We start from the raw sequence: 27,247 nt of genomic DNA on the forward strand, positions 1-27,247 counted from the left end.
GTGCAGTATCTCTCAGCTATGTAACAAAATGATTTTGAAGAATTATTTGTAGATCAATTACTGCCTAACAGCTGACAAAAAAATAATAATAAATACATAAATATCTGACTGAGTTTAAACTAATGAAAACAGATTACACTGGTTTCAGAAGTGATACACAATTTAAAAAAAAAAAATTGGGGGGGGGGGGGGGGGGGGGGGGGGGGGGGGGGGGGGGGGGGGGGGGGGGGGGGGGGGGGGGGGGGGGGGGGGGGGGGGGGGGGGGGGGGGGGGGGGGGGGGTTTATCAAATCAACTAAGGAATTTAACGTACACAGAAAAAAAAAAGTTTTGTGCTTGAAATGTACTCTTTTGGTAAACATGGTTTGTTTGATACTGCAGCAGACTATTAAGATGCCTTGTTGAGGCTAATGGTTGATTTGGGTGATGTTCAAACAATACCGTAAATAATGGATTATAAAAGAGTAACACAGTGATATGCAGTAAAGTTAATTCAGTTGTGCCTGAATTAATCCCCAATAACACTGGCAACTGTTCTATAGTTTCTGTGTATCTTTATATCTAAGAATACTGTGATATTGTTTCATATGGGTTGCTTCATAGGGCTCAATTTACATACCCGTTTACTCCAGTCTGTAATTTTCAGGGAGAATCACTGTTAGTGGCATAAAGAGAAAGTGAAGAAATTGGGAATGCTCATAAAGGCAGTCGGGCAAGGCAAAGGTAAGCTGAGAGAAATCAGTGACTGGTAGAAACTAGAAGTTAAGCATGTGGCAGCAATTCAGTTAAGAGTGATACTTAGTTTAATAGCAATTAAATTGTTTTATTGATCTCTGTAAATGCGTCGTCTTCTTGTCTTGCCTGGTTATCTCTAGTTCTTCGGTTCTTGATCTTGATAAAAATGAAACAGGCGTGTCTTTTTTTTAAACATATTACAGGCTGTAGTGAAACACCCTGGGAATAGGCTCGGCTGGTTTATTCTTTCACGGAAGTGTTTTGTTGGCTGCAGTCTAGAAGTTCTCATAGTGGTGGATGAGGTGAGCATTGTCCCGCTTGTTTATCTGCTGACAGGCTTTCTCCACATTCTTTGTCAGACCTGGGGGGCCACAGCTGAACACACCGATTTTTCCAACCTAAACAGTATGGGACAAAAAAAAAAAAAAATTGATTATCAAACAGTATAGGTTCGTACCATTGATACGTGACAATATGAAAAGCTACTACTGTTGTATCATGCTACCAGTATTTCATACAGTTGTTGTAGACCTTATGCTACTGTTGTCCATTAGTACAGAACAATTAAAGTGATCTCTGGAGAAATAAGTGCCACAGTTTTGGAGTAGAGTACGTGTTTTAACCCAATGAAACATCAAAGTGTCATAGTCTGGCTAAGTGATGAGAAGTTACCTCAGGATGGACTTCTTGCAGAGAGTTAAAAAACGGGACGAAAGGAGGACGTCCAAAGTGAGTGATGGCGCGAAGCCCAGTGAACAAACTGCGGTTTAATACCTTCTGGAAATGGCGTTCACAGATGTACTGAAAAGAGAACAAGAGTGTGAAGTTAGCATAAGAGTTGTGGTCTACATGGAGCACTTGGATTTATGATCACAATCAGCACAGAAGAATCTGGTAAAGTGAAGGAGGCATCATCCACAACTGGAGTGAACGAGTTACCATCCATTAAGAGATACTTTCAAGGTGGACCTAACGGTTCCATTTCTTTGTCAGCAGATTGCTATCTACCAGCATAGTGGTCCTGAGGTCAAACTTCTCAGCCAGCTGGGTGATGTAGATGTGGACTGAGACCAGGTTGTTTGAATCGTTCATCTCCACCTCTTTGATAATGTCCATCAGCCACTCAAACTGGCGCTGCGTCCGTGTCACCCAGATAAAATAGATCTAGAGAAAGAAAATTCGGAAGCATTGGGCTAACGGCAGCAGGCCATTCAAACTCAAGACAGTGCGTGAAACTTAAACTTGTGGTATTTTCTTATTTTTAAACAAGGTTGTGGCTGTTTCATTCTCACAACTCTACTTGCATTTGAACTGCTGTAGCCTGCATAATTTAAACAATGGTCTAAAATAATACTAATTTTTAATATTACTTTGAGGGGGTGTCTGCACAGAAAGCAGATGACAGACTTACCTTTTTGCAGTGAATCTTACAGTTGATCGAAGACTTGAAAACAAGGTCCTTCAGGATGGAAGCAAATGGTGTGACCCCTATTCCTCCCCCTACCAACACTGACACTTCATAACTGTTCCATTCTTGGTGGCCCTCGCCAAAGGGTCCATCCAGGTATAACTGAGGAGGGAACAGACAAGCACTCTGGTTAGTGCTAGAACAAATGTGGATGACTTGCAAAAAAAGGTTGCTAAGCACAATGTGTAGGAAAGCATTATAAACATGACACTATTTTAATGCAATTGATAGTTTAACTGCGTGACTCACTAAAAAAATGTAGTTTACCTTAAGTTCCTCATTTTGTAGGTCCACTTACTTTTGGATAGCTACCCAGTTCAGAGATGACCTCAGAGGAGTAGGTTTCTCGTAGCTTTGTGGTCCAGGGTCCCACTGCCCTGATGTGAAGGCTGAGCCTGTCTTCGTGAGGGGCTGAGGTCAGGGTAAATGGGTGGTACTCATTGGTTCCTAAGACCAGGCAGGCAATTCTCACCCACTGCCCAGACTTGTACTCGAAATCCTGGGGGCGCTTGAACTCCAGGTGCGTGACCCCTGAAAGAAAGCTCACGTTTTATCAAGGGATCATCATCGGGCAGAGAAAATGAAGCTCTGAACACCTTGTTGTTTCCTAGGCCACTGGCTGGCAAAGAATGAAGAAATATAGAGCTGCATAAGAAATGAGACCAATGCCAGGGGGCTTTCAATCTTAACTCCATGCTACACCAAGAAAGACAGAAATGAGCAATCTGTGTTTTCAATATTGAATTACTGTGCATGACTGGCAAAGGGAAGAGACCGTCAAACCTACATACGTAATCTCCAGATCATATCTGACTGGCAAAAAAAAAAAAATACAGTTTGATATCAACCTTTGGCTTGCATCATTGAGGTCTTTGCTTTATATATAGAAGACAGAGTACTTATTAACTGTCAGTGAGCAATAGTAATACCTGAGGGAAGGAGCTCTGCTTTAATCACAGCAATCTCTATCTTTTTCCTGTTCAGGCTGACAAGTTTATCCAGCAGATAGAGGATAGCAGGTACGAGGAAGTGCACATAAAACCGTGGCTGCTGAATCAAGGCAAAGCTGCCGTGAATGATGGTCTGTGGCAAAAAAAAAGAACAAAAAAAAACACACATGAAATATAATCACTTAAAATCATGTAAAATCTTACTTAAAAAATATAGATCACCGGGGATTGTTTGCTACACTATTCCATAGTCTCAATGTTTGCAACCTCTATATCAGACAGGAATTAGGAAAGTCAATAGTCCTGCCTCTTTAACCTATTCGTTTTGGAACAGAGACATTTATTTTGCAATGACTTCACTGTGTTTGGCTCTGCTTTCACCTTACACCACAGTAAACTTTAAACTACAAGGACAAGCCTCTGAGACATTACATGACACACAACTGGAAAGTGAAGCACTGTTAGCATCACTGACGGTTTCACATATGCAGCATTTGAGGCAAGGGCACATTAGATTTACCAGAATATACATCAGGACGTAGAGGTGATGTGTGATCCAGAATCCTTGGAAACTGATTCGTCGGAAGTAATGGGAAGCAAAGACATACATAATGGCCAGAACCAGGAGAAGGATAACTCCAGTGACTCCTGTCAAACAAAAAAAAGAGACTCAAGATCAATCGCTCTTTAAAAACTACCGACATATCCAGCGTATTCAGGTTTGACACCTGGACGCGTACAAAGGGAGTGGCTTGTTCTGTCCTGGCTTTTTTCGTCTTTACGTTATGATAGTGAAACGAAGCCAATGCAAACAAAAGATTAACCCACCTGGAACAGTTTCAAAGAACCACCAGTAAAACTTCTGAGGTAGTTCAGACCTGCAGTTATCAAAACAAAAAAACGTGTTAGGAATCTGCCTTTCAGTGTTTTCTTTTTTTTTTTTTTTTGGTTTGGTGATTGTGAAATTAGTCACTATAAAAGGCGAAAAGCTTGTTGGAAAAGCTTTTGAGGTTCTCAGTACAACTAATTTAAAAGCTGTTTGTAAAAAAAAAAAGGTAATTTGATTTTTTTTTTTTAATCCTTCCTCACTTAAGCAATCGTCCAGGCTGTTTCTGTGGCAACTATTTCAAAGTTATAACACAAGCAAAAACTATTATTGTTACTGCTCTTACATGCGACAAGGTTCTTTCCTGGCAGTCTTAGTACAGAAACCATGACCACAGTTGGAAATTAAGTGGAGATAGACTCAGGACAGAGGGAAGGAGACACTTCTTCACAGAGAGTGGTGAGGGTATGGAATGGGCTACCTAGTAGCGTTGATGAGACAGAAACACTTTGATCCTTTAAGACCCAACTTGACAAAGTCGTGAAATAAAACAGCTACTGGGAACTGGATCAGCTTAGATGAGACAAATGGCCTCTCGTTTGTAAACTTTATGTTCTTATTAATGTTGTTGTTTTGGATTTTATTAAAGCCAAGAGATGTTTCACAGTGACAGAATGCATTAAAAACAAACTGAGATAGGTTAAACCTTGACTTACCCATCGTTAAAGAAAACATGTGGGAACATGCAGGCCAAGATACTGAGAGGGCTTTTGGAAAAGATGTACACATTCACTACATGGCCCAGACTGTGGAGAACTGCAACAGAAAAAAAAAACATGCCAGCGGGGTCAAACAATGTGTGTTTATGATAAGCATGAGTGAAACAGACGGGCTGCGTCTTGAACAATGCAAGCCAGCTGCAGTCTCTTTGGAAATCTTACTGGTGAGCACAATGGCAGACATGGCAATCCAGCGATGGAAGTCCACCGCCGCGTCAAAGGGGATGTAGCGGTTGAGGAAAGTCTCGCGCAGGAAGGTGATCAGGTTCCTGCACATGGTGAGCAGCATGTAGGAGAACATGAAAGAAATGGAGGCTGCCGTCCCCCGAGACACAATGATCCCCACCATGGTGGTCTCTGGTATCCCAGTGGTGTCTGCTTCGACAGCATAGTCTAAAACACAACCCGGTGCATAATATTATTACAGGGCGCAAAGCTCTTCTTCGACCAACGGCTCTTAAAACAGCATATTTTAGATTCATAAACCACAGAATGACAAAATTATTAGGCTAATCTCATTAGTTAAGAACAGCAGGTACAGCTGGAGGGTTCGTGCTAGTGGGACTAAAAAAAATATCAAGTCGATACTAATTCAAGTATTAACAAGGTCTGATTCTAGAAACCTCAAAGATGCTGCGTCGGATTGATGTTATTAACACTCACGGTAAGCTCGTTCTACAAGTACTCCTGCTGAAATGCCATAGAAAATAAGAAAACACACGATGTGGCGCCGGTAGTTCTCGATAAAGCGCTTAAACTGCTGGATCTTGTGGTGAACTTTGCTCCTGTTGTATTTCTCTCGTTTAGCTTCAGTGTACAGGTGTGGACGGTGCTCGTTTGGCCTGAAAAGAAACATTTAAGGGGTGGTACTGAATGATGGTTGTTCTTCTTAACATACTGTACTTACAATACTACAGAGTCATCAACACTAGTCTGCTTTAGGCCTTCTATGGTCTTAGAAGCAATACATACTTGTGTCTTCAAAAGTTTAACAGGAACTCAATTTACAATGTTCTACAAATATATCAACCTGACAAACAGCTGGGACCACAAGCAATACGACATGCCTGTGATTATTCATCTTCCAAATTGTTATTAAAACAAGAAATGAGAACACTTTTCCCTGCTAAATCTACAAAATGTAGCATTTGCAATTTTTTTATGACATACAAGGAACACCTCATATCTCCTCATACACCCAAAAAGCCTTCTCACTCATCAGAGTACTGTTTGTGGCTTCAATAAGCTAATATTTCAGACCCAGGTACTAATTACTACTTCTAGAGGAGAACTTGTAACCGGCAGACATTATTTTACTTACTCTTGCAACAGCTGTCATTGAGGGAGTAACTACAGTTTACCACTACTTAATCCAGATCAAGATACAGTACTTACATCATCGTTAGGATTCCAGAGTTATTAAAAAGCAATTAAAACATTTATTCAGTAATTTTTTATCAGTAATTTCAGTGCAACGCCCAATAAACTGTTCAAAAGTACTTCCAGGTTACCCACTTTGACAGGATATTCGAGTTGATATTTGTCAAATACGTTTGTATAAAAGCACTTGTATGCAATTCGTAAGGCCTTTATGAGTTTTGGAGCAGTTCCCATGTTCACAGACAGACAGATAGATGTTTCAGAAATTCTAAGCTTTTATTTCAAACCAATAGCGGTCTCTCTACAAGTGTTGATCTTCCCAACTACATACACACAAAGAAGGTACTTAAATTAAGCTTTTTGAAAGGAACCAGCATGGGTTTTAAGTATCTGATGGCCAGTGATGGTTACTGCTTAGACTAGATACCGTGAACATTGCTTTGAGGGACATGCACTAGCACTCACGGTTTTAATGTATAGATCACATATCAGATGCATACACACAAATGGTTATTTCATTTGTCACCACAGTTTTCCATTTTAGTTGCAACTACAGAGACCCAGAGTTGACCCAGCCTTATATTAGAAGACAGTTGGTTGAGTGGTTTTAGTGTAACACAATTGTAATAATCTACTTCTCGTTTTTTTGTTATGTGGTCTTTCTTTAAAAAATGCCAACAGGTAGTGCTACCATAATTCCAAATCACCCCTAGCTTCAGACATGACTTACTTGCCAATCATTCTTCTCCTGAGCGCCTGCCCCTGCTGCTCCACTGTACTGATGTCACTGCCTTGCAGGTCTGTTTCATTGCAGCAGGAAGAACTGGAATTTACAGAAATTAAACAGTACTCCACCGGTTTTCTAAGATTATTATTGTTGTTAATTATAAAGTATAACATTATCATTGGGTTTCACATAGCCCAATTAGCAATGGTCCTGGATTAAACAAGACAACATCAGGTAGAACAAGAGTAGTGCTGATCAGGGCCTATGATCCTAATATGTGGTTTTGTATCCCTTATCAATGAGCATTATACATTAAAATAAGGATTTCTCTTTTCATTTGACTATTTTAGGAATATAAATTACCTGCAGTCCTTATCTTTGGTAATGAAAGACACCCTGTTGTACAGTTTTTGTTTGTTTTTACCCCGACTCTCAATCCCTGAAAATAGAAAATACATTAAATCCAAGATCCAAGTGCTTCTGCCATCACTACGTTTGTAGATTTGCAACAAACCATAAGTCACCACTATACGTTTCTACAAGAGTCATTGTAAGAGAGCTGTACACACTACAATCACCTAACACTTCCAGAAATGACGGATCTTTTTCTTTTTTTTCTATTCTAGACTCTGACCTTTCACATTGAGCTGAGCAAACTGCAGTTCCTTCTCGTGATCCCTGAGCAGAAAGTGAAAGTCCTCCCAGGTTATCTCCTCCTTGTCCTGGAACCCTGCCTCCTTGAACATGGACTTGATGACTTCCTCACCCTGGGACTTCGACAGGCAGTTGGAGATCTCAATGAAGGATCTAAAGCAGGGGGTGAAGGGTGCTTAGTGTCAGCCATTGGGCCTACTTCACAAAGCTTTAAGTTGTAATGTATTTGAAGTCTGTTGGAACCTTACTGAAAGTTTACCAAAGTGTTCTTGCACAGTGTTTTTTGCTGTTGTAGCATGCTTTTCCCATGCATTTACCATAGTTTACCCAGGTTTGCCATGTTTTTTTTTTTAATGTGCTTTACCATACCTCGCTATTCTTTACAATGACCATGTTTTTACTATGTTTTATTACACTTTTCTATGCTTTTACTATAGTATACTTTTATAAGGGAATGGGTGGAAGCTGTTCTGGAACAGAGTATAACAGAGTATATCAAATGTTTCAGATGTGGCTTAAGTGGCTATTGATTTCACATTTCCAGGCAAGACAAACACCTGTTCATTTTTAAAAACCAGTGCCAAAACGTATTGCTTACGATATTACATCATGCTGATCCCTAGCATGCAAGTGCCCAGATACATTGGAAAGTAGTTTGTTTGGTTTGTATTTAGGTATCAGGTAAGAAAAAAAAAAATGAATGAATTGGCCCACCTCAGTAGCCTGGAAAATTCAGATTTGGACAGAAATCCATTTCCGTCAAGATCGTACATTGTGAACATCAACTTTGACTTTTCTGCTGGTGAGCCTGTCCAGAGAAAACAAGATGAAAAGGAATATCTTACAAAGGTGCGGTTCGAGGGTTGAGAACACAATCCCTGTTTGGTGAGATCCCTACAATCACAGAGAGCTATCTGATCTATGTGCTAAGCAGACTTATGCATTAATAGACTAAGTTGTGATTCATACATTGGCAAACAACAACTCAGTGTACAACCAATGCAAAAAACTAGCTAAACCAACTTAATAATAATGCAGCCTAATCCAATAAGACCTTGGATCTTGAACTTTTTTTCCAAAACTATTCTTCACCATGCATCAGTGTGCAACAAGTTATACATTTCTGTGCTTCCCTATGAATTCAGAACATTGGATGCAAAGTTACCTTTCATGAAGATGACGATGATGTCCATGAACTCCTGGAAAGAGAGGTATCCATTGCCGTCTTTGTCTGCAAGTGAAAACATGGCTTCTACAAACAGAGAGTCTGCTTTGAGCCCCAGTGCTTCAGCAAGCTCAGCCCCAGTTAACTCACACAGGAGGGCCTCCTTGGCTTTCTTTGAAGTGACGAGATTTAAATCACCGGCATCTGATTTTTCAATGTCAAGCACCTGAAGAGTGGGGAACAGTTACAAGATGAAAGTGTGGATTTGCTGAATGTTGATTTGTCTGCATCCAAAATGCTCCAGGAACTCCAAAATGTATACTGCATATTGATTTTTAAATGTAAAAAATAGTTAACTAATGTATTAACATCATCAAGTAAAACTACATTGGAATGTGAAAGAGACATTATTTCATTTAAAAAAAGACCCTCTTTTTTAAAAAAATGTTCAAGGTACTGCATTTGAGCTACAGTCTCTTCTGCATCTAAGCTGTCATTGCTTAAACACAGAGGACAACACAATTTCCCTTTCAGACAGAGCTCTAGTAAATCGGAAAGGCACTGCGCTAAACTTCCATTGAAGAATTTACTTTTATTTTAAATTTACCTGGGCAAATGCGTGTCTAAAAAATGTGTCCAGAATTTGGCTTCTCTGCTGTTTCGTCACAGCCTCCTTCAGCAGGTCCTGTTTTCTTGCCTCTGTGATGTTTAAAGCCACCTCAATGTTCCGCATGTATGTGTGGAGGTGTGTCAGGAAATCCGCTCGCTCGCATTCATCATCAAAGAACAGCACCTAGAAAAATAAATGTGGGATCATGCAGCCCCCTGATGATACAGGCTTAGCAAGACAATACCAGAAATTCAGACCAATGAGGTGGCTTTGCTGTAAATTAAAACCCACACCAGTACACTCAAGACAAAGACACTGGATGGAAAGTATAGGAAGTTGAATGTTAATAGAAAAAAAAACCAACATGCTTTATATTAACTGATCAATAATTAACAAGTATAACAGCGTCATTGATAAGGTCAATCATTTGTAATAATTTGCACTATCCTACCTAACAATCATAATTACAGTGAATTATTTCCTGGGAAACATTTTTTCCCAGTTTTTCAACAGTTGCATGGCTCACCAGGTCATACTCCTTGGGAATCTTCACAAGCAGTGCTTCCTTGCCCTGGTTGTTGGATTGGATGATATCCAGGTGGCTCCGGTTGTTCAGGTTCACGGCTCGGACTGGGCAGCGGCGGGCGTCCAAAACTGTGATCCATTTGTTGGCATCGTATCTGAGGCTGACTGGGCGGAGTGGTTCCTTGGGTCCCTGCCACTCCGACGCTGTCAAACGAAAGAAAACGAAATGGCTGTTTGGACAGCAGTCACGTTTCCTGTGAAATATTGTGAATTTGTATCAAATGGGATTTGATAGAACAAATTTGCAAGCTGGGTGGCTTTTAGCATTCTGTTAGGGTGGGAGTCTCTTTTATATGCTTCCATTTAATTATTTTATGAGAAAAATAGGAAATACATTTAGAAGTTGTCCTTGATTCATACTAGCAAAATCTGTTAGTTTTGTGGTGAAATCACTCTATCTGGGTGGTAAAAACCAGGCTTTATTTGGTTTAATCCTACAATATGACTCAGTTACAGGAGTGAGTTTATTAAACACTGTATTCACCCACACAGCTACGGGTGTGTCCATGGATCACCAGTTGTCTAGATTTATTATGAAACTATCCTATTTTACTACTGAATTAAATCAAGATATGTCAGTCCACCAGAACAGCTGCAGATATACAGTTTGAAAAACTCTGAAGCAGCAGCCCCCACGTTTCCCTGTAACAATGTACCTGTTATTGCTTCCCCAAGCTCCACCTTCTTATTCACAGCTTCCTGCTTCTTCTGGTGCTTCTTGAACTTGGACTTGCGGAAGTAAGCCACCAGATAGGCTACAAGGAAGCTGCCTGTGAGCAGACAAGTAGATACTATAAAGCTGGGATTCAAAGGGATGAGAATGCACTATAGAGCTGGGATTCAAAGGGATGCGAATGCCAAGCAAATAAAATGATTCTTTGCGTCTATCAACACCTGAGACACTTTAGAAACAAACCTGTTATCCTCCAGCACATAATATCCTACTAATATTGTGATTGAAACCTCTTTTACAGACTCCCCTCAATACTAATCAGAGATGCATTGTGAGAATGACCAACATGGTACAGAAAGGACAGGACTTTATAAACGGTCTGCTTTACATACAAGGAATCAACAGTGGATTTAACAACAGGATTGGTAAAAAGTCCACAAAATAGGTTTTTAAATGTTTCCAAATGCATGCAAAGAGAATTGAAACGGTCAGTACCTAAAGGAAAGCAGAGGAGGACTGCAAGCACAATCCCAAAGCCGACAGGACTGCCTTCGAAATAATCCAAGGTAGTGACATTAGTGCAGGGGTGCAGGACTTCCACAGTTAACTGTCGGGGCTGAGGACAGGGATCACCTGAAACACACAGGCAACTGATAAAGAAAGGTGTATCTAGACTAAACAGCAAGGAACTACAACTGATCTGAAATACACTCAATCTAATCAACTGATAAAGAAAGATGTATCTAGATTAAAGAGCAAGGAACTACAACAAATGTGAAACACGCTCTGCCTAATCAACTGACATCCAACGAAATCTGTTCAGAGACCCAGTAAATATATGACATCATATTAGATGACTACTAATGTCAATAGTTATTTCTTTATACAGGTGATTACGAAATGGCACATATAACTTAAATAGGTCAAGTTAAATTCCTGTGTGAACTCAGTGTACATGATATACTGTACAGTGAGAATAATAGATAATATACCACTGTAGTTTTCCTTATACTTAACCAAAAACTGACAAATTGAAAAATGTGACATTTTAAAATCTAACATGAAATACTGTATTGCTGGTATGGCTTCTGGTAGACTTCTTTGATTACATGATGTTAACTACAAGACATTTTGCGGCTACATTTTTTTTTTTTTTTTTTTAAATTGTGTCTCAATCCTTAAATTCTAGGTGATGCTAAACTTTTGGCAGGAGCTATGTTTGAAAACTACATTACTGTATGCCAAACAGATCTATCTGAATCTTTCTGAAGGTGCACCGTGTAGTCTTTTTAATGGTTCGCCTACTAGACTAAGAAGTCTCCATCACACGGATTTTTTTTAGATTAAGATGGTGACTTTTTCAATGCGTCTTTGTGGTAGTGAAATGCTGAATTGTGCTCTTTCTAAATAAAACATCAGCCTTGGTGTTTTCGTTAGTGCTTGACAGATTACGTGTATGGACCCATGAGGTTTTCTCGTTGGTTTCTCGGAGTATTCAAAGGGGGGCGGGATAGTGGGATCCTCAGCTACAACCGGGCAAGAGAGGGTTTTGGTCTAAACCTCTTCAGAGCTGAGAGCAGATAAACCCTGAACTGTACAAAACGAACCCAGAGAAAAGAGTAAACCTTTTAAAGTTATAAGTTTCCATGCAACAATAACAATGCTTACCATTTTTCCATAGAAAGACGTTTTCTTGAATGTGTTCGTCGCCAGCATTAATCACTGAAACAAGCACGTCATGAAATGTTGTGTTGCGAATAACTTGGATTTCTTTATCTGTGAAAAGACTGAGAAGAACAGTTTGTGTTATGTTTTCAGAGACGACCTGGGAACTATTTAGGTCTATCCTGCCACTGCACTTCCCTTACCAAAATATAGACCTTCTGGCAAACTGTAGTGGCAAGTTTTCCGCAAACTTATGGTGAATATTTGCGGAATATTTGCCACAAGGTCGCTTTTGACATTCAAATTAGATGTGTGGCAAACATTTATAGTGTAGTAATCGCAAACTCCCGGTGAACTATTGTGAATATTGTGATTTGCTTTTTTTGTAGCGATGCAGTGAAATACCGTATATTACCGTATTTCTCCACCTCTACTATGTACATGTAACGCCCCCGAAGAGACAGGAGCCTCAATCTAGCACGTAAATTACAAACTAATGTACACACACACACAATTAGTAAGCACTTTTTAAAATGGTAGTACAGTTCTGAAAGAAAATCCAGGATAAACTGCGTACACAACAGCAATCCTTGTGAAGTTCTTACAGGTGGTTTTGTTGTTAGTTCAAATGTAATTCCCGCACTCAATCCCTTACAAATACAAACAATGTGCTTACGATCTGAGAAGATTTAATTTCGGTTTCTCTTGCAGAGAAATTACAAACAAGCAAATTACAGTGATGATAAAAAAAAAAAAAAAAAAAAAAAAAATCCCTGAGTAGGATATATTGAGCATCTTGGATTTAACTGCCATACCAGCATTGTCCCGCCCCTTAACAACCAATACACACTCCTGATTCGCTGGTACGGTACTCCCCTGGCCTTCCAACACCCACCTAATGAGTTTTAATCTAGCACCCAAATTACAAACTAACCTACACACGCACAATGAGTAAACCTCTTTTTTATGGTAGTAGGGCAGCTGGCTCTTTGAGCTAATATATATATATATATATATATATATATATATATATATATATATATATATATATATAGACACACACAGGCACACACACACACACACACACACACACACACACACCCAGCTTGGGTTTTGATAATTCAGCTCACGTATTTAAATATTGGAACACAATAACATGTTAAAAATATCTTCACTGCATAATGTCTTTACTTAAATATTGTTATAATACATGTTAAACATTTTCATTACACATTTTAATCCCAGAGTCACAGCAAACATAGAAACTATTTTGTTATACTCCAAGGTGTGTTTTGCTGACCGCATTTCTACTTATAAACATGCTATATCAGGCTAGCTATATCTTGATCCAGCTTTATCAGCCTAAAAAGTAATTTGAATGTAAATATGTATCAAAGATTAAACAAATGAGTCACATTTCATGCCGGTGTATTGATAAGAGTCCTATCTTAATTGACTCAATAACAGATACTTAGATCCCACACCATCATTTGCCCCTGTTGAACTTAAGGAGTAAAAGACAAAAGTTAAAGAGAAGTTGCAAGCTTCTTTTTTTGGCTTTCAGATAAGTATAGTTTGTTGAAGATAAAAGTTTTGAGTTGCCAAGTTACAACCAGACATCTTAAAGGTTACATGGGGACAACAGTGTGTAGGTATCCTCTTTTCAAACACAGATCAGAGCAATACAAGAACATTTCAGTAATTTCAGTTTAAATGCGGTCTCTCAGTGACATCATGATTTTTCCTTAAACCAATCAGAAAGACACTAATCTCTTATCACTTGATTGATTGTCCATTTGTCCTAACTGTAGCTTCAAAGCATCTGGTTCAATCCAGTTTATCTTTGAAGTAACCTGTTTTTATAACCCTCATAAAATCAACTGTAATTTCCTAAGAAAACCTTTTATATAAAATTTCATATAAATCACCTAGGTCTTTTCAATTTTTAATCCAGTTTAATCTCAGAGTGGTGCATTCTAATGAATTCTAATGGGTTTTATACTGCTCTGTGGTAAAATCTCTGTACACTCACTGTACTGTAAAAGTCACAAAACCATGAATAAATACACGATGTAGTTAATAACTAAAAAAAGATTACAGCATGATTGGTTTAATATACCTATAATTTTGTAATAAATAATATGGGCATGCTCCAATTTGTGCCAATTTGCTTTGCTTCACCTTTTGTTTGGCAAAGTGTTTGCCACTAATGGCAATCAATTTTTCTGGCAAACTTCTGGCAAAGTGTTTGCCATTAGCGGCAATCAATCTGTTGGTTGCCAGAGGTTTGCTTTAAAGTTAGCCACTACTGGCAAATGACTGCAAACCTCTGGCGACATTTTGTGGTTAACCGTTTAGTTTGCTGCAAACTTGTGGCACATTAGCTTCAAGCTTGCCTCAAACTATAAACTTTTGTAAGGGTTAGCACAGCAGATCAGCTTGATTACCCTCACCCCTGGAACTTCACCTGCCTGGAACTTGCTTGGGGATTTATCAATTGGGTGTCCCCAACGAATGGAGATTAAGCAAATTGAACATAGCTAGAACATAACATTAAGAAAGCACAGAGGAATTGAGGTAGGTAAGAAGAAACACATGAGTTGCACAGAGTAGTGAAGTTTAATTAGATTCATTCAAAGCAAAATGAAAAGCGTATCCATGGTTACCCATTCTGTGTGTTTTGGAACCAGAAGCGGTCTCCGTTTCGTAAACGCTTAAACTGGTCCAGAATGATGGCACCAAACAGCTTTCCAGGGTTGCCATTGGACTCTAGGAGACCACCTGGAAACAGCTCTAGTTTGGAGGTGTCATTACCATAGAGATCAGCCAATTCCTGGAACAACTGCAGGGTGACAGGGGACAAGCCATCATTTTACTCTTTTTTTTTGAAGAAGAAGAAACCGTCATAGTTACTGTGTAAACGTAGGTACCCACGTCCTTTGACCAGGCATGGTGCATGGGGGTCCTAGACCATTTTCATACAGAAACAGTATAATGTTAAATCGTCTCACTTTTGCTATTGTAGTCATATTTTTTATAATTCAAAAACAAAACAAACAAAGTCTTATGGATTACTTGTTTCATAATTTTGATTATGTGTTATTATTAATTTAAACTTCTTGGACCTTTCTTTTTTTTTTTTGGATCCTGGTAATGCGACCAACCAAGTTAACCTTTTAAATTAATCCCTATTGTGTTGTTATTAACACATTCATTCAACAGATTAAATAATAATAGCTGATCTTGTTTTTCTAACATGTTTTGACCAGATGACAATAGGAAGAATACAATGATCTGCAATAAATACACCTGATATTTAACTTGCAAATTATGATTGTGTTATTATGAACAGTTTTTTTAGTTGAGTCCTGGACCCTTAATGGGGAAAAGTTTTGGAGAACACTGATAAAAGCATAGCAAGATGCAGTAAAGCATAATGGGAATGGTGTGAATCACTGGGAAGCGAGGTATTCTTCTCTTACCTTGGGGTTTGTTTTGTACAGTTCAGGGTTTATCTCCTCCCAGCTCTGAATAGGTTTGAGACCAAAACCCTCTCTTGCACTGTTGTAGCTGGGGAGCCCACTGTCCCGCCCCCTTTGAATACTCAGAGAAACCAGGTCGGAACGAGAAAACCTCATGGGTCCATACATGTAATCTGTCAAGCACAAACGAAAACAACAAGGGCAATGTTTTATTTAGAAAGAGAACAATTTTGCATTCAACTACCACAAAGATGTAGCATTTCAGCAAGTTTAATTCAACTTGTGAAGCAAAATGAGTTCCTTATAGGGTGATGCTAAACATTTGGCTATAGCAGTACACAGGTGCAAGAGGAGTTTTCAGGACTCAACTGGACCTGAATGTTTATTCTTTCCTTTGGAGTATATTTAGTGAAACGCTGCCACTGGACATGTAGCTACAGTTCCTTACTATAGCCTGACCCAACAAGGCAGCCAAGAAGAACGATCCTGAAAGCTCCATGAATCTGTAAAGAACTGGGAGTGACGTTTAAATCTTTGACCTGACAGTGAGATCTCTTCCCAGTTTCCAAGGACAGTAAACTCTGCAGTACCTCTCAAATCTTCAACCACAATGTTGTCTTCTCTTTCTGCTATCTGGGATGCCATGCCCATCATTAGATCATCAATATCTTCTCCATTTTTGAGGTTAGGGTTCTACAAATAAACCCATTAAGGTTATGAATGTATTGATAAAATCCTGTGCTGGTATAAAATATGACTTCTAAAGGAGTCGATAGACAATAGCTGGTGCCAGGAGTGTTCCATGTGCAACTTTGGGTTTAATCAGGGGATTTCCATGACAAAGAAATCATCAGGAAGCAACATCACCTGAGCTGGAATTTACTGAAAGGAAGTTGCAGTTACAATTACTGTTATGTATATCGACAACCGTTATCATTTAAAGGGAATGAATCATAAATGACAGTAAAACAAACTCAAACAACAACAAAGAAAGTACAATAATACTTCCCCGACTGATTTAACTTTTTATACACACCAAGAGGCCTCAAGCAACAGTAACCAGAACGCACCTGCCTGCTCCAGTAGCTATTGCAAACACGGAGAGCTGGAGACTTGCTGCCATCCACATTGGTAATGTTCCGGAACTCACAGCTCTTATTTCTGGAACAGGAAAGTAAATCCTGTTTTAAGAGATCTGGGAAATGTGACACTTCACATAGACTTTTTAATATTCTCTATTTTTTAATACCTCATATAGACTCCAGGGGGCACCAGGGTGGTGCCAAAACTCATGGCAGCAGCCTGGAATTCTGGTGAAATCCCTGGATCGACATACTTCTGGTAGCCTAAAGAAAAACATTATATATACAGAAATAAAAAAAATTATTACGTAGTAAATTACATCACTATATAAATATAAGTAAATGAGTTTCCATGGCATTAAAAGTCTATAAGTACCTCCACTGTTTGTTTTCAAACGCACTTTCCCTTGACAAAGGTGTGTGAAATAGACCAAAACGGTGAGAAGTGGCTCTTTTGAGCAAAAACTGGGTTGCTGTGATAAGTGACTACAATTGATTGTAACTCAGTCCTATGCTACAAGCTACATGTATAGGTTTGCAAAGTACCACTGTCGAACAGCAATTTGGTAGTTTTCTATTCTGACATCTTTCTTTATGAATGCGATATCTTGATGTATAAAAAAATGTACACCTTCTCACCTTGATATTCTGGTACACTTTGTCCTAGATACACTGGCAGCCATTCATAAAAAACAATATTCTAGTGGAAAAAACAAACAAAAAAACACTTCAACACCACTGTGAACATATTTAAATACATTTATATGATATTTCATGTCCACTGTTTTGAACCACAATGATTTCTTGCAGCTCATTTTACTGAAACCATAAAATCATCAATCAAGTTATGGTTATAAAGAAAAAAAAACATTGATTTTGCCGCCACCTTAATGTATTGAAAATGGTGCTATAAATGTTTATTATAGCAAAAATATCATTTTAAATTTGATTCACACCAGACCAAGGATGACACCAGCTTCCAGAAATCTAAAAACACATGCCACTGTGATGTATTATTAAAAGCTCTATTTATTAAAAAGGGATTACTTTTGTGCTGATATTAAGATTCTCTTTTCCTCTAGCCTCAGTAATGTGATGAGCTTATCTCAAGATGACCAAAACAAAAATAGGACTTTTAAAATGACAGCTTCCATTATTTTCAAAAGCAATAATTAACATGAAAGAAGGCGATGATGGCACGTCAGGTGGAGTTCGTGGGCCACAATGAGTCAATATGGTCCGTCCTCCAAATACGAAGGTTTGAGAATATGGAAAAACCCCTGAATGTGACACAGTCGAAATGCGTAATTAAAAAAGTTAGAAACAGACTGAGTTGAGCAGCTGCACCACTTCCAAGTATGCTATAAATCAAGAATACACTGTAAAGGGGCAGCCAGTGCTTGAATGGATAATTCAGTAAGATATATGTGGGTGGTATGGAATGGACTGCTCCATTCTCTTCCAGATCATTGAATCACAAGGAATGTGTTCTGAAAGAATCAAATCAATACGGTCTACAAATTAAGAAAGCTTCCTAGTAAAACACTATTTACAGATACTACATATTCTACCATTGTGTGTTTTATAGCTATGGACAGACAAAGAGAAGGAGATGCGATACCTTTTATTGGACTAACTAAACACAAACCAACCACAAGCTTTCAGGATCTCAAAAGGTCTCTTCTTCAGGTGAAAGTAAGAAAGGGAGATTGATGTTTATATGCCCATGGATAAAAATCTCGAATTAAAGAATAGTCATGGTGATCCGTAGCAGATGAGTGCATGGTCTTGACTCATTATTTGGGATTGTGTGTGCGTGCGAGCATGCGTGCAGGTTTAGCATGACCTTGTTATTGCAGCTACACCCAATCAGAGTGTACCTGCCATTAAGAGATTAATAGATAGCCACAGCCTGACACTTTACTCACCTGGAATACTGCAATGATCCACTTCCTGGCGTTCTGAAACAAGTCTTCATCAGACCATAGTGGGTGCTCAGCCTTTAGCTTGGAAGCCAGGTGATTGTGGTATCTAAACCAGATAATACCCTCGGCTACAATAAAGACATTTTCGTTGCCTCTGGCGTTGCCAAATTCTGTCATGAAACATTGACACTGTAATTATAACTCTAGACATATTCAGGACACAAATCCTACCATTTAAAACACAAAGGAAATGCTAATTCTAACAATTCCCAGGAAGCTGAATCATGTTTTAAAATGTTTCTGCCTAATTAAATAACTGCAACATATGCAAAGAACCTCCCCTTACAAATGCTGCAAATTCAATGCATTATATTAGCTTTAATATAACCTGCTGCCAGTATCAAGAGGAAAATGTTTGATGTTCCATGTGAACCCACTATTCATCTAGATGCAGAGGCTCTGTCTAGATGACCAGTTTAATTATTCAGAGAATCAAGCTAAACCTACTGATTAAGGGCACTAGGACACTTCAGTTAATGTTAAAAATATTGTTTCCAGCTAAAGTGACACTTAAGATTTCTGTATTTATGAGCACAAATATGACTCATGTGACTCTTAAGAGAACAATTACTGCTGCCCATTATTTATTTTTGAGCCCAAACACCTGCATCAGCAACTGAGACATTGTGTAAGACCACCTGCTAAAGAAGCCACAAACAAAGCCTCAAAGATTTCAAGTATTGAAGGGTGTGTTGCTTTTAACAACTCTCATCACAGTAAAATACAAAAGAAAAAACAAAACAAGAAGAAAAAAACACTGCCTAACACGACTATGTCTTGGGATTGGTAAATGAGTCACAGTTTCCTAACAAAACACTTGGATTACTGAGTCCAGACCTTCATTAGTGCTGTGGTGAAAGATGGGTTTTACCATAAAGCCCTGTGAGTCCGTGCTGCCCTGTTGACGGATCAGCAGAGTTCCACATGAAGTATTTCCTGTCATTTTGTTTCGGGAAGGCTGGGTCTGGCCCAGACGCAAACTTCCCATCGGAAAAGCTTCGCAGCGCGTCGCACCATGAGTGAGAGGATCCGTAAATAGAGCTCCCATCGATCCAGGCGGTCACGTGGTTTGTCTAAACAATGTAATGCATCTCTGTTAGTTATATTTATCTCTTGTTACTGAACACTTGTGTTGACGTTCTTGACTATGGTACTGCTATTTGCTTCTAGGTCTGAATCCAGAAAGTGGTCCAGTCCGTCACCGAATGGCTCACTTCACAAAAAAAATATTACTGCCACAGCCTGGACTGAAATGCAAGCTCATATCAAAGAAATCCACAGCGCTGTCAACAACTGTCATTGGCCATCATGCTTGCCTATTAAACTCACCTTACCTTGCTCTGACACATTCTTGCTATTGTTATTACAATGGACTTCCCTTTAAAAGGGTCGTTTTATTGTCTATTTGCAAGCAGTGATGAAAATGAATAATTACATCAAACCGCACAGTGCATCTTGTTTAAAAGTATTCATTCAGAAAGACAGCCCTGTCTCATTAAATCACAATCTGCACTCTGCACGGAGAACAATAAGCTGAAAGGAAAATATTTTTCATTATTCTCTGAATTGGTAGGGGGGTTTTCGTAGGTGCTGTGAAGCTTTAATTATCCCGTTCACTGTGGGTTTCATTGTAACAAACTCATTGCTAGGCTACTATTCACACTGAAATGCTGACCAGAAAAATAGATTTTCTAGGAAATGGTAAAGCAAAACTGAAGCTCTCAACTGTTCCTGCAGACAGGTATACGCAAGTATTAGCATTATATCATTAAACTGTGACCTCCCTGGGGAACATGCCTGTCTGGATTCTTCAAGAGAACTTCTTCATTGCTTTGGAAATGTTCAAATCTTTTCTTCTGGTAATTCAAGAAGCTCATGAACTTACATTTTTATTTATTTATTTATTTATTAAAATTGAAACACTAACAGGAAAATACGATACATGCCCCTATCCTCTACAATACAGCAATTAAGTGAAGTCACTAAATACCCAAATTGGGGGGTTAGTGACTAGTGTGCCAGGGCAATAGCTCACATAGTCTATGGTTCCATTGTAAATGACCGCACAAAGATTTCTGGGATTTTCCTAAAATACGTTTAACTGCTCCAAATGAAAGAGGCTCCTGTCTTCATTCTTCTCCCTGTCTCAAACTACACTGTAACTATTGTTTATCCTGAAATGCAGCCCAAAAAAGGAGAGAAAAGATCTGGTGTCACGGTAACTATGTTGGTTGTGTGATCTGAACTGGTGCTCTGACTGTGCTGGGCTGAATACGCATATAAGAGTTCACTGGCAGTGATATCTGATCATTCATATTCACAGTCGAACTTGCTAAAAATGACTAAAATATCAAGGCAATTCCATAGCAAAGTAAGAACACTACTTTTCAGCATTGGGTCAGTAGGGACATTGACTCCAATATATAAATCTTTACCTGTGCTCTAGGATTGTTTGGGCTCTTTCCAGTCTCCTTGGACCATTGGCTGCGTTGGAATGGGAGGTAGACCTTTCCAGTGTTGCTGGGATCAAAGACTGGGTCTCCCTGGGGCACCTGGATATTCAGAAACTCGGGAGGGCAGCCTGGCCTTCTGGCATCCAGAATCTCGAACATAACATGGTACCCTGAAGCACAACTCACTGTTAGCAAGCAACAATGACTCAGTCATATACATACTAGGGTATTTGTATGATCAGTTATAGTGACCAATAAAGGGTTTTTAAGCATGTGATATACCACAGTGTAAAAAACACAACAGTAGCTTTTGTCATAATATATATTAGATAACAGTATTTATCTTAGGGCTACGATTAACCAAAATGGAAAATATGTATAAGCTGTTACAATACGGTCTTGAATCATACAAAAAGCTCCCTTGAGATTTGCAGGTTTTAGCAAGATGAAGCAGGCAATATGATCTGACAATGCACTTGTATCTACAGTAATAAGACAAGTCAGCAAAGACAAGAGAAAAGTGCATACTTAGTTTTAAAACAAAGGGACACTAAAGCAGTAAATAACTGGAAAGGCTATTGTATAAATACTTAATATATCTATCTGACCTTTATTTCAAGGCTTTTGACTGCCACTTGGCTACTCAGGTTTAAAAATACTAACCTAGCTGACCATGTTTTTTTAGCAGAGAACAGTCTCCCATTGTTTTAAGCTATCTTTCGGTGGTAAGACTACACTACTTCTTTGTGATGTAAGAAGAAACCATTCTTATTGTAAACTGTAAAGACTCTGGATTTCCCAAACACACAACGTATCTCTACTCAGCAGTGAACTTTCCAGAGTTTTTCAATATGAATACATTAACCGTAAACGCTTATTATTCAAAGTATATGCTTATAACACTTTCCCATTTATTGTCCGAAGATCTACGAGGGACAAGCATAGTGAGTGGAAATGCAACTAGTGGACCAGCACTAGCATGTGCAAGCAGTGAATCACCTGTCTACAGTGAATACAACAAACAGTAAATATTCTCACTGGTAAACGTTTCAGGTGACATGTTCCACTATACAGCACTTGACCTTACCAAAGAAAACGGAGAGCACAGTCCTGTTGTTGCTGGATGGGATCCCAGACGTGCCCGTCATCACAGCGTTGCTGAGGCGACGGGGGTTGGGGAGCTGTGGCTCCTGTATGGCCTGATACACTCCATCAGCATAGTCAGCAGGCAAGAGCCGCATAAGAGGAGAATCTTCAGAGACAGAGAAATACAAGAAGACTCTACAAGCGTCTGCTCTGCTGCACAAGTTAGCATCACTTATTTTATTTATTTATAATGGAAAACAAAATGCACGAAACAAAACTAAATCACACACTATTTCCTCAATTTCTAAGGTTTTTTTTTTTCTTGCACCACAGAGTGTGTCCGTAGTGGCAGGCCTGGATTAAGTTTGATGAGGACCCGGGGCTGTTCTGGTTTTGGGTGGGCCCCTCTTTGTGTATTCAGTTACTTCCCTTTACTGTTTGACCACCACTCATGCCTCAAGTCAAACATTGTTGTTAATTCCCCTTGTTATTTCAGTTCCGGTTTTTGCCATATACCAAAAGCTGAATCAAAGTTTAAACAAATAAAAGGTCAAGTTACAGCAGTCAGCCCAGGCATACGTGACTTATTTATTTCATATTTACATTGTATTCTAAATGAGATATATTTTTGGTGGCCCCTCAAAATGCAAGACCTCGGGCTGTTGGATAATATTTTAGTTTTATGACAGCTTCAGAAATCATTTACCATTGTAAAAATTGCTGTTTTGTGCCAGTGTAACCACTTGGTGGTGGTAGTGGGATACCAGATACAATCACTGCTCAAACACAGAAGCAGCTTATGGGTCTCCTTGGAGTGTGTTATGAAACATGAAAGGGGATACTTGAAGGTTGTGTCAAGGTATGAGGAAGGAAGGATAACAGTATTTCAAAGTTTTTGTATTTTATATGAACTTTTAATGTAATACTGGTGTCATAGATAACAAAAAGATAAAACTACTCATATAATACTGTATCATATTTCTTGTATACATCAAATTAAATGATGTGATGGCAGTACGACTTATTTGTGACAAGAACAAGATCTCATATTGGATTTAGTTTTTTCAGCTTGCGAGGAATACAGCAGCTCTTGTTTCAACTGTCTCTTATAAAATCCAGGTCTAAACAAAGGTTTACCTTACATTATTGTACAACTGCGAAATGTAGGTCAGTAATTCTGCATTAATACTGCATTTTACTGCACTTACAGAAATACAATGCTCCATAATATTAGAAGCTATCATTTATCGCTTGCTAAAGACTTTTTGTATCCTTTCTCTTTCTTCACTGACTTGTAATTAGAGACTTCAATGGTTTAACACATTGGCCCGGTGTCTAGTGTTTGGAAATAGCACAGGCTTGTCATACTGTTTTGTACAGTACTTTTTTTGCTTTGAGTTTATTGTTATCTTCTTCTGTTCTGAAAAATATGTTTGTGTTGGGGTAAAAAAAACAATGGGTAGAGTGGGATACAACACATGAGCACCTTTCTAACTATGCCCAATATAGAAACGAAACACAGTTCTTCAAATGGATAACATTTTTTGGTGGGGCTTGAAACGTAAGATCCTGTGTTGCCACTGCCAGTGTGAAAAGAAATGGTACTGTGCATACCTCAATGCATATTGACATTCCATTTCTTTCTCTCACCCATTCTCTTTGCACTGCAGCAAAAGCTCGGTATATCTGGCAGCACAGTAACATTAGAATGTAATAATGTAACTGCAATACTGTAATCAGCTCTCCAGATAAGCTGCATACTGGGTGTTTTGAACATTGAAAAATTATATGAATAATGCATGGTGTTTACATTTTATGCGTAAAGGATATGCAGAGCACTTTTGCTGCACAGTTTGAGTTTGCATGCTGTCAAACTTCTCGTAGGAGGGGTGGGTTGTCACTCTTTGTTCTCTTTCTTGTCTTCTTATTTGTAATGACATTCTAGGAGGTTCTGTTCCTAACTAAGAACAACAGTAACCTTTCATGTATACAGGGAGATTTTAATATTGGGGTAAAATATTTACCCAAAATATGATTTTTATGCTGTTCAGAAAGTGTGGCACAACTGAGACAACTTGTCCTGTACAGGGACCGGTTGTCATAGACCGTGCGAAAGAGACTAATATTTCAACTGTTCAGCCCATGGTACAAAATCACATTGTAAGGTTGTAGTCAATGCACACCCCATTAGTTAGAATTAAAATACACACAGTATTTATTGAAAGTAACCTTATAGGCCTACTCATGACTTCAAGGTAATGCTGCATTTTACTCACATAGTGCATAATTGGACAATAAATAACTCAAGGACCAAAACCTGTATCTGGAACACTGACTGTAACATTCTAGCGTATTAATGTAACCATACTGTAATACAACGTATTAATGTCTCCAATATTATACCTGTTGATCCCCGACTGTGCTGTGCCAGGTTATTGTACCACCCATCATAGCGTTGCATCTCCCAATTAATATTAGCTTGAGGAGCTAAAAATTGAGAACAAATAGGATGACAAATGATGTTAATTAGAGCACATCTGATCACTAAAATGTATATAATAATACCATTGCCGCTTATTCAAAGCGATTTGCATTACTTTTTACATTAGCACAGTTTTGCTAAACTATTAGCGTGGTACCATGCCCCCTAGTGGCTTTGAATTAATCAGAAATGTGAATAAAAAAAGAGAGTGGAAGAATTCGTTTGTGGTACAAGGCTGTATATATGGAGAAATGTTGATCAATTCCTAAACAGATTTATTTAAAAAAAAAAAAAAAAAAAAAAAAAGCCTGGAGGAAAATGTGGTATTACAGAATATGGTTTCCTATTACATTTTCATATTTTAAGAAGTACCCCATCTTGTTTTCCATTGCCTGGCAGCCAGACCTTGATAAATCATACAATGTTAGCGTGAGATTTTAATTAAGCAATGAAAGCAGAAAATATATATATATATATATAATTATATCATAATATTAGATATATATATATAAATATATATATATATATATATATGCATAAAACATTTAATGTTCAATAAACCCACGAGACCCCAAATAACTTTGTACAGTGTGTGGAAAACAAACACACACACACACACACACACACACACACACACAAAACAAACACACACACACACACACACACACACACACACAAACACACACACACACACACACGCGTATATATGCATATGTACACAAAAGGTTTGAATGTTAAATAAATTATGTCAGACGTTATGGACAAAAGCCATCCTTCAGCTGTGTACGAAGATAACTAAACACAGTGCAAAGTAAACTCGTGGAAAAGTAAACAGACCTAAAAAAAACACCTTATGTGTGTGTGTGTGTGTGTGTGTGTTATTTTCCTCGAGAATATACCTGGTTTCTGGCGCTGGTAAATGCTAGGTAGATATTCAAATGCATACAAATGAAAGGCAGAATAAGCCCGTATCTGTTATTTAGTGCTTAGTTTTAGATTACATACAAACTGTTATCTAAAAAGTCAGACATAATAATGATATTAAAAAATCTCTTTCGCGTTCACATTTAGTGACAATTTCCAACCCTCTAATTGCGATGTTTTCCATGTTGATTATAAGATGCGTATAGCACATCAAATTGATCTCTAAAAACCACCTGGAATACTTACACGCTGGATAGAGCATCGATAATATTAGGTAGGCTACACGGGCAAAGGACATGTTCCCTCCGCGACGCGAACCCATCTTTGCACAGAGATGACCACCGATGTGGAGCCCTTAAGATAACAGAAGAGCCGCTTAACAAAGCCAACAATTATTCACTGGAAGAAAAACTTCTAAAAAGGCACGGGCAGAGGGAGCTTTGGTATCTGATACGTGCATAATACATAAGCAAGCAGTGCTCGTGAGATTATTCGTGTGAAAATGCGAATGTACTACAGGCAAATACGCACTGTTGTGTTATAATGAAAACACAGAAGTAATTTTTTTTTTTTTTTTTTGGTTGTTAAATAAAATAGAACTGCAATACGCATAGATGTCTTTAATGTTCATAAGAGACATCTGATGAGGTCTTCAAGATTCAACTTTTTGCGATGTTCCGATTTATTTTCTGTTCTTTCACATATTAACAGAATTACTGAGGCTTTCAAACTGAGCATGTTCTGAAGAATACGCGGTAATGGAAACATTATAGATATTAAAACAGGACCATGCCGTACTGGAGGTAACCAATATGCAAACTTACGACTACTAAAAGAGCTAATGGAAACAGAACCCAACAATAATACCCATAGCAGGTAAGTCACCTGTGTGCTTTTCTGTCCCGCAGCACACACGCTGGATCGAAATATTAACTTCCGTTACTTAGTTCTCTGTTGGAAGTGTAAACGCTACGGGATTTGAGAGAATACGTTTTGCATACATAATTAAAATAATACACAAATAAAATTGTCCTTGAAAAAAAAACAACAAAGAATTGAATGGAAAAGAGAGCGCCAGTTCAAATGTGTCAAAAAGGTCAACTTTCATAGCTAGTTTGAAATGTTGTAGCTGTAGGCATCCTCTAACGCAGTGGTTCCCAAACCGCTCGCAAGGACCCACTGTGTCTGCTGGTTTTCATTCCAACTGAGCTCTCAATTACTTGAACTAGACCCTCAGTTGAACTGATACTTTGCGTAATTAAACCATTTTAATTGTTTTACGCTCTTAACAGTTGCCTATTTCAAGTTAGCTGTAACAGTTTATAAGTTACTTGAACCCAAAAACTGTTTAAGAGCTGAAGTATCAGTTCATTGAAGGGTCTAGTTCAGTAATTGAGAGCTCAGTTGGAATGTAAACCAGCAGACACAGGGGGTACCCAGGACCAGGGTTGGGGACCACCGATCTAATGGATTTCCAACTGAATAGTTGCGGAATTTGAAGGTTGGACTTGAAAAGGTTCAAGAGCGCCCTCTTTTG

General features: G+C 38.6%; 1 protein-coding gene across 1 annotated transcript; it reads right to left on the reverse strand.

The window, feature by feature from the left end:
- Positions 1 to 306: 306 nt before the first annotated feature.
- On the reverse strand, positions 307 to 26,069 carry LOC121294413 (dual oxidase 1-like). The gene is made up of 33 exons (XM_041218082.1): positions 25,957 to 26,069; positions 24,708 to 24,791; positions 22,306 to 22,470; positions 21,201 to 21,388; positions 19,637 to 19,838; positions 18,709 to 18,875; positions 17,420 to 17,480; positions 16,948 to 17,044; positions 16,769 to 16,859; positions 16,289 to 16,391; positions 15,699 to 15,871; positions 14,883 to 15,058; positions 12,220 to 12,338; positions 11,047 to 11,184; positions 10,535 to 10,648; positions 9,820 to 10,022; positions 9,291 to 9,476; positions 8,684 to 8,909; positions 8,233 to 8,326; positions 7,499 to 7,671; positions 7,228 to 7,303; positions 6,868 to 6,960; positions 5,421 to 5,599; positions 4,920 to 5,150; positions 4,695 to 4,794; positions 3,981 to 4,030; positions 3,673 to 3,800; positions 3,132 to 3,285; positions 2,501 to 2,733; positions 2,146 to 2,304; positions 1,743 to 1,898; positions 1,407 to 1,535; positions 307 to 1,132 (listed from the first exon to the last, which is right to left on the reverse strand). Exons 1-33 carry the CDS (start codon positions 26,030 to 26,032, stop codon positions 1,010 to 1,012), a joined length of 4,647 nt encoding a protein of 1,548 aa, XP_041074016.1. The 5' UTR covers positions 26,033 to 26,069; the 3' UTR covers positions 307 to 1,009.
- Positions 26,070 to 27,247: the final 1,178 nt, after the last annotated feature.

The sequence above is a fragment of the Polyodon spathula genome, chromosome 19 (genome assembly GCF_017654505.1).
Source record: "Polyodon spathula isolate WHYD16114869_AA chromosome 19, ASM1765450v1, whole genome shotgun sequence".
Lineage (NCBI taxonomy): Eukaryota > Metazoa > Chordata > Actinopteri > Acipenseriformes > Polyodontidae > Polyodon > Polyodon spathula.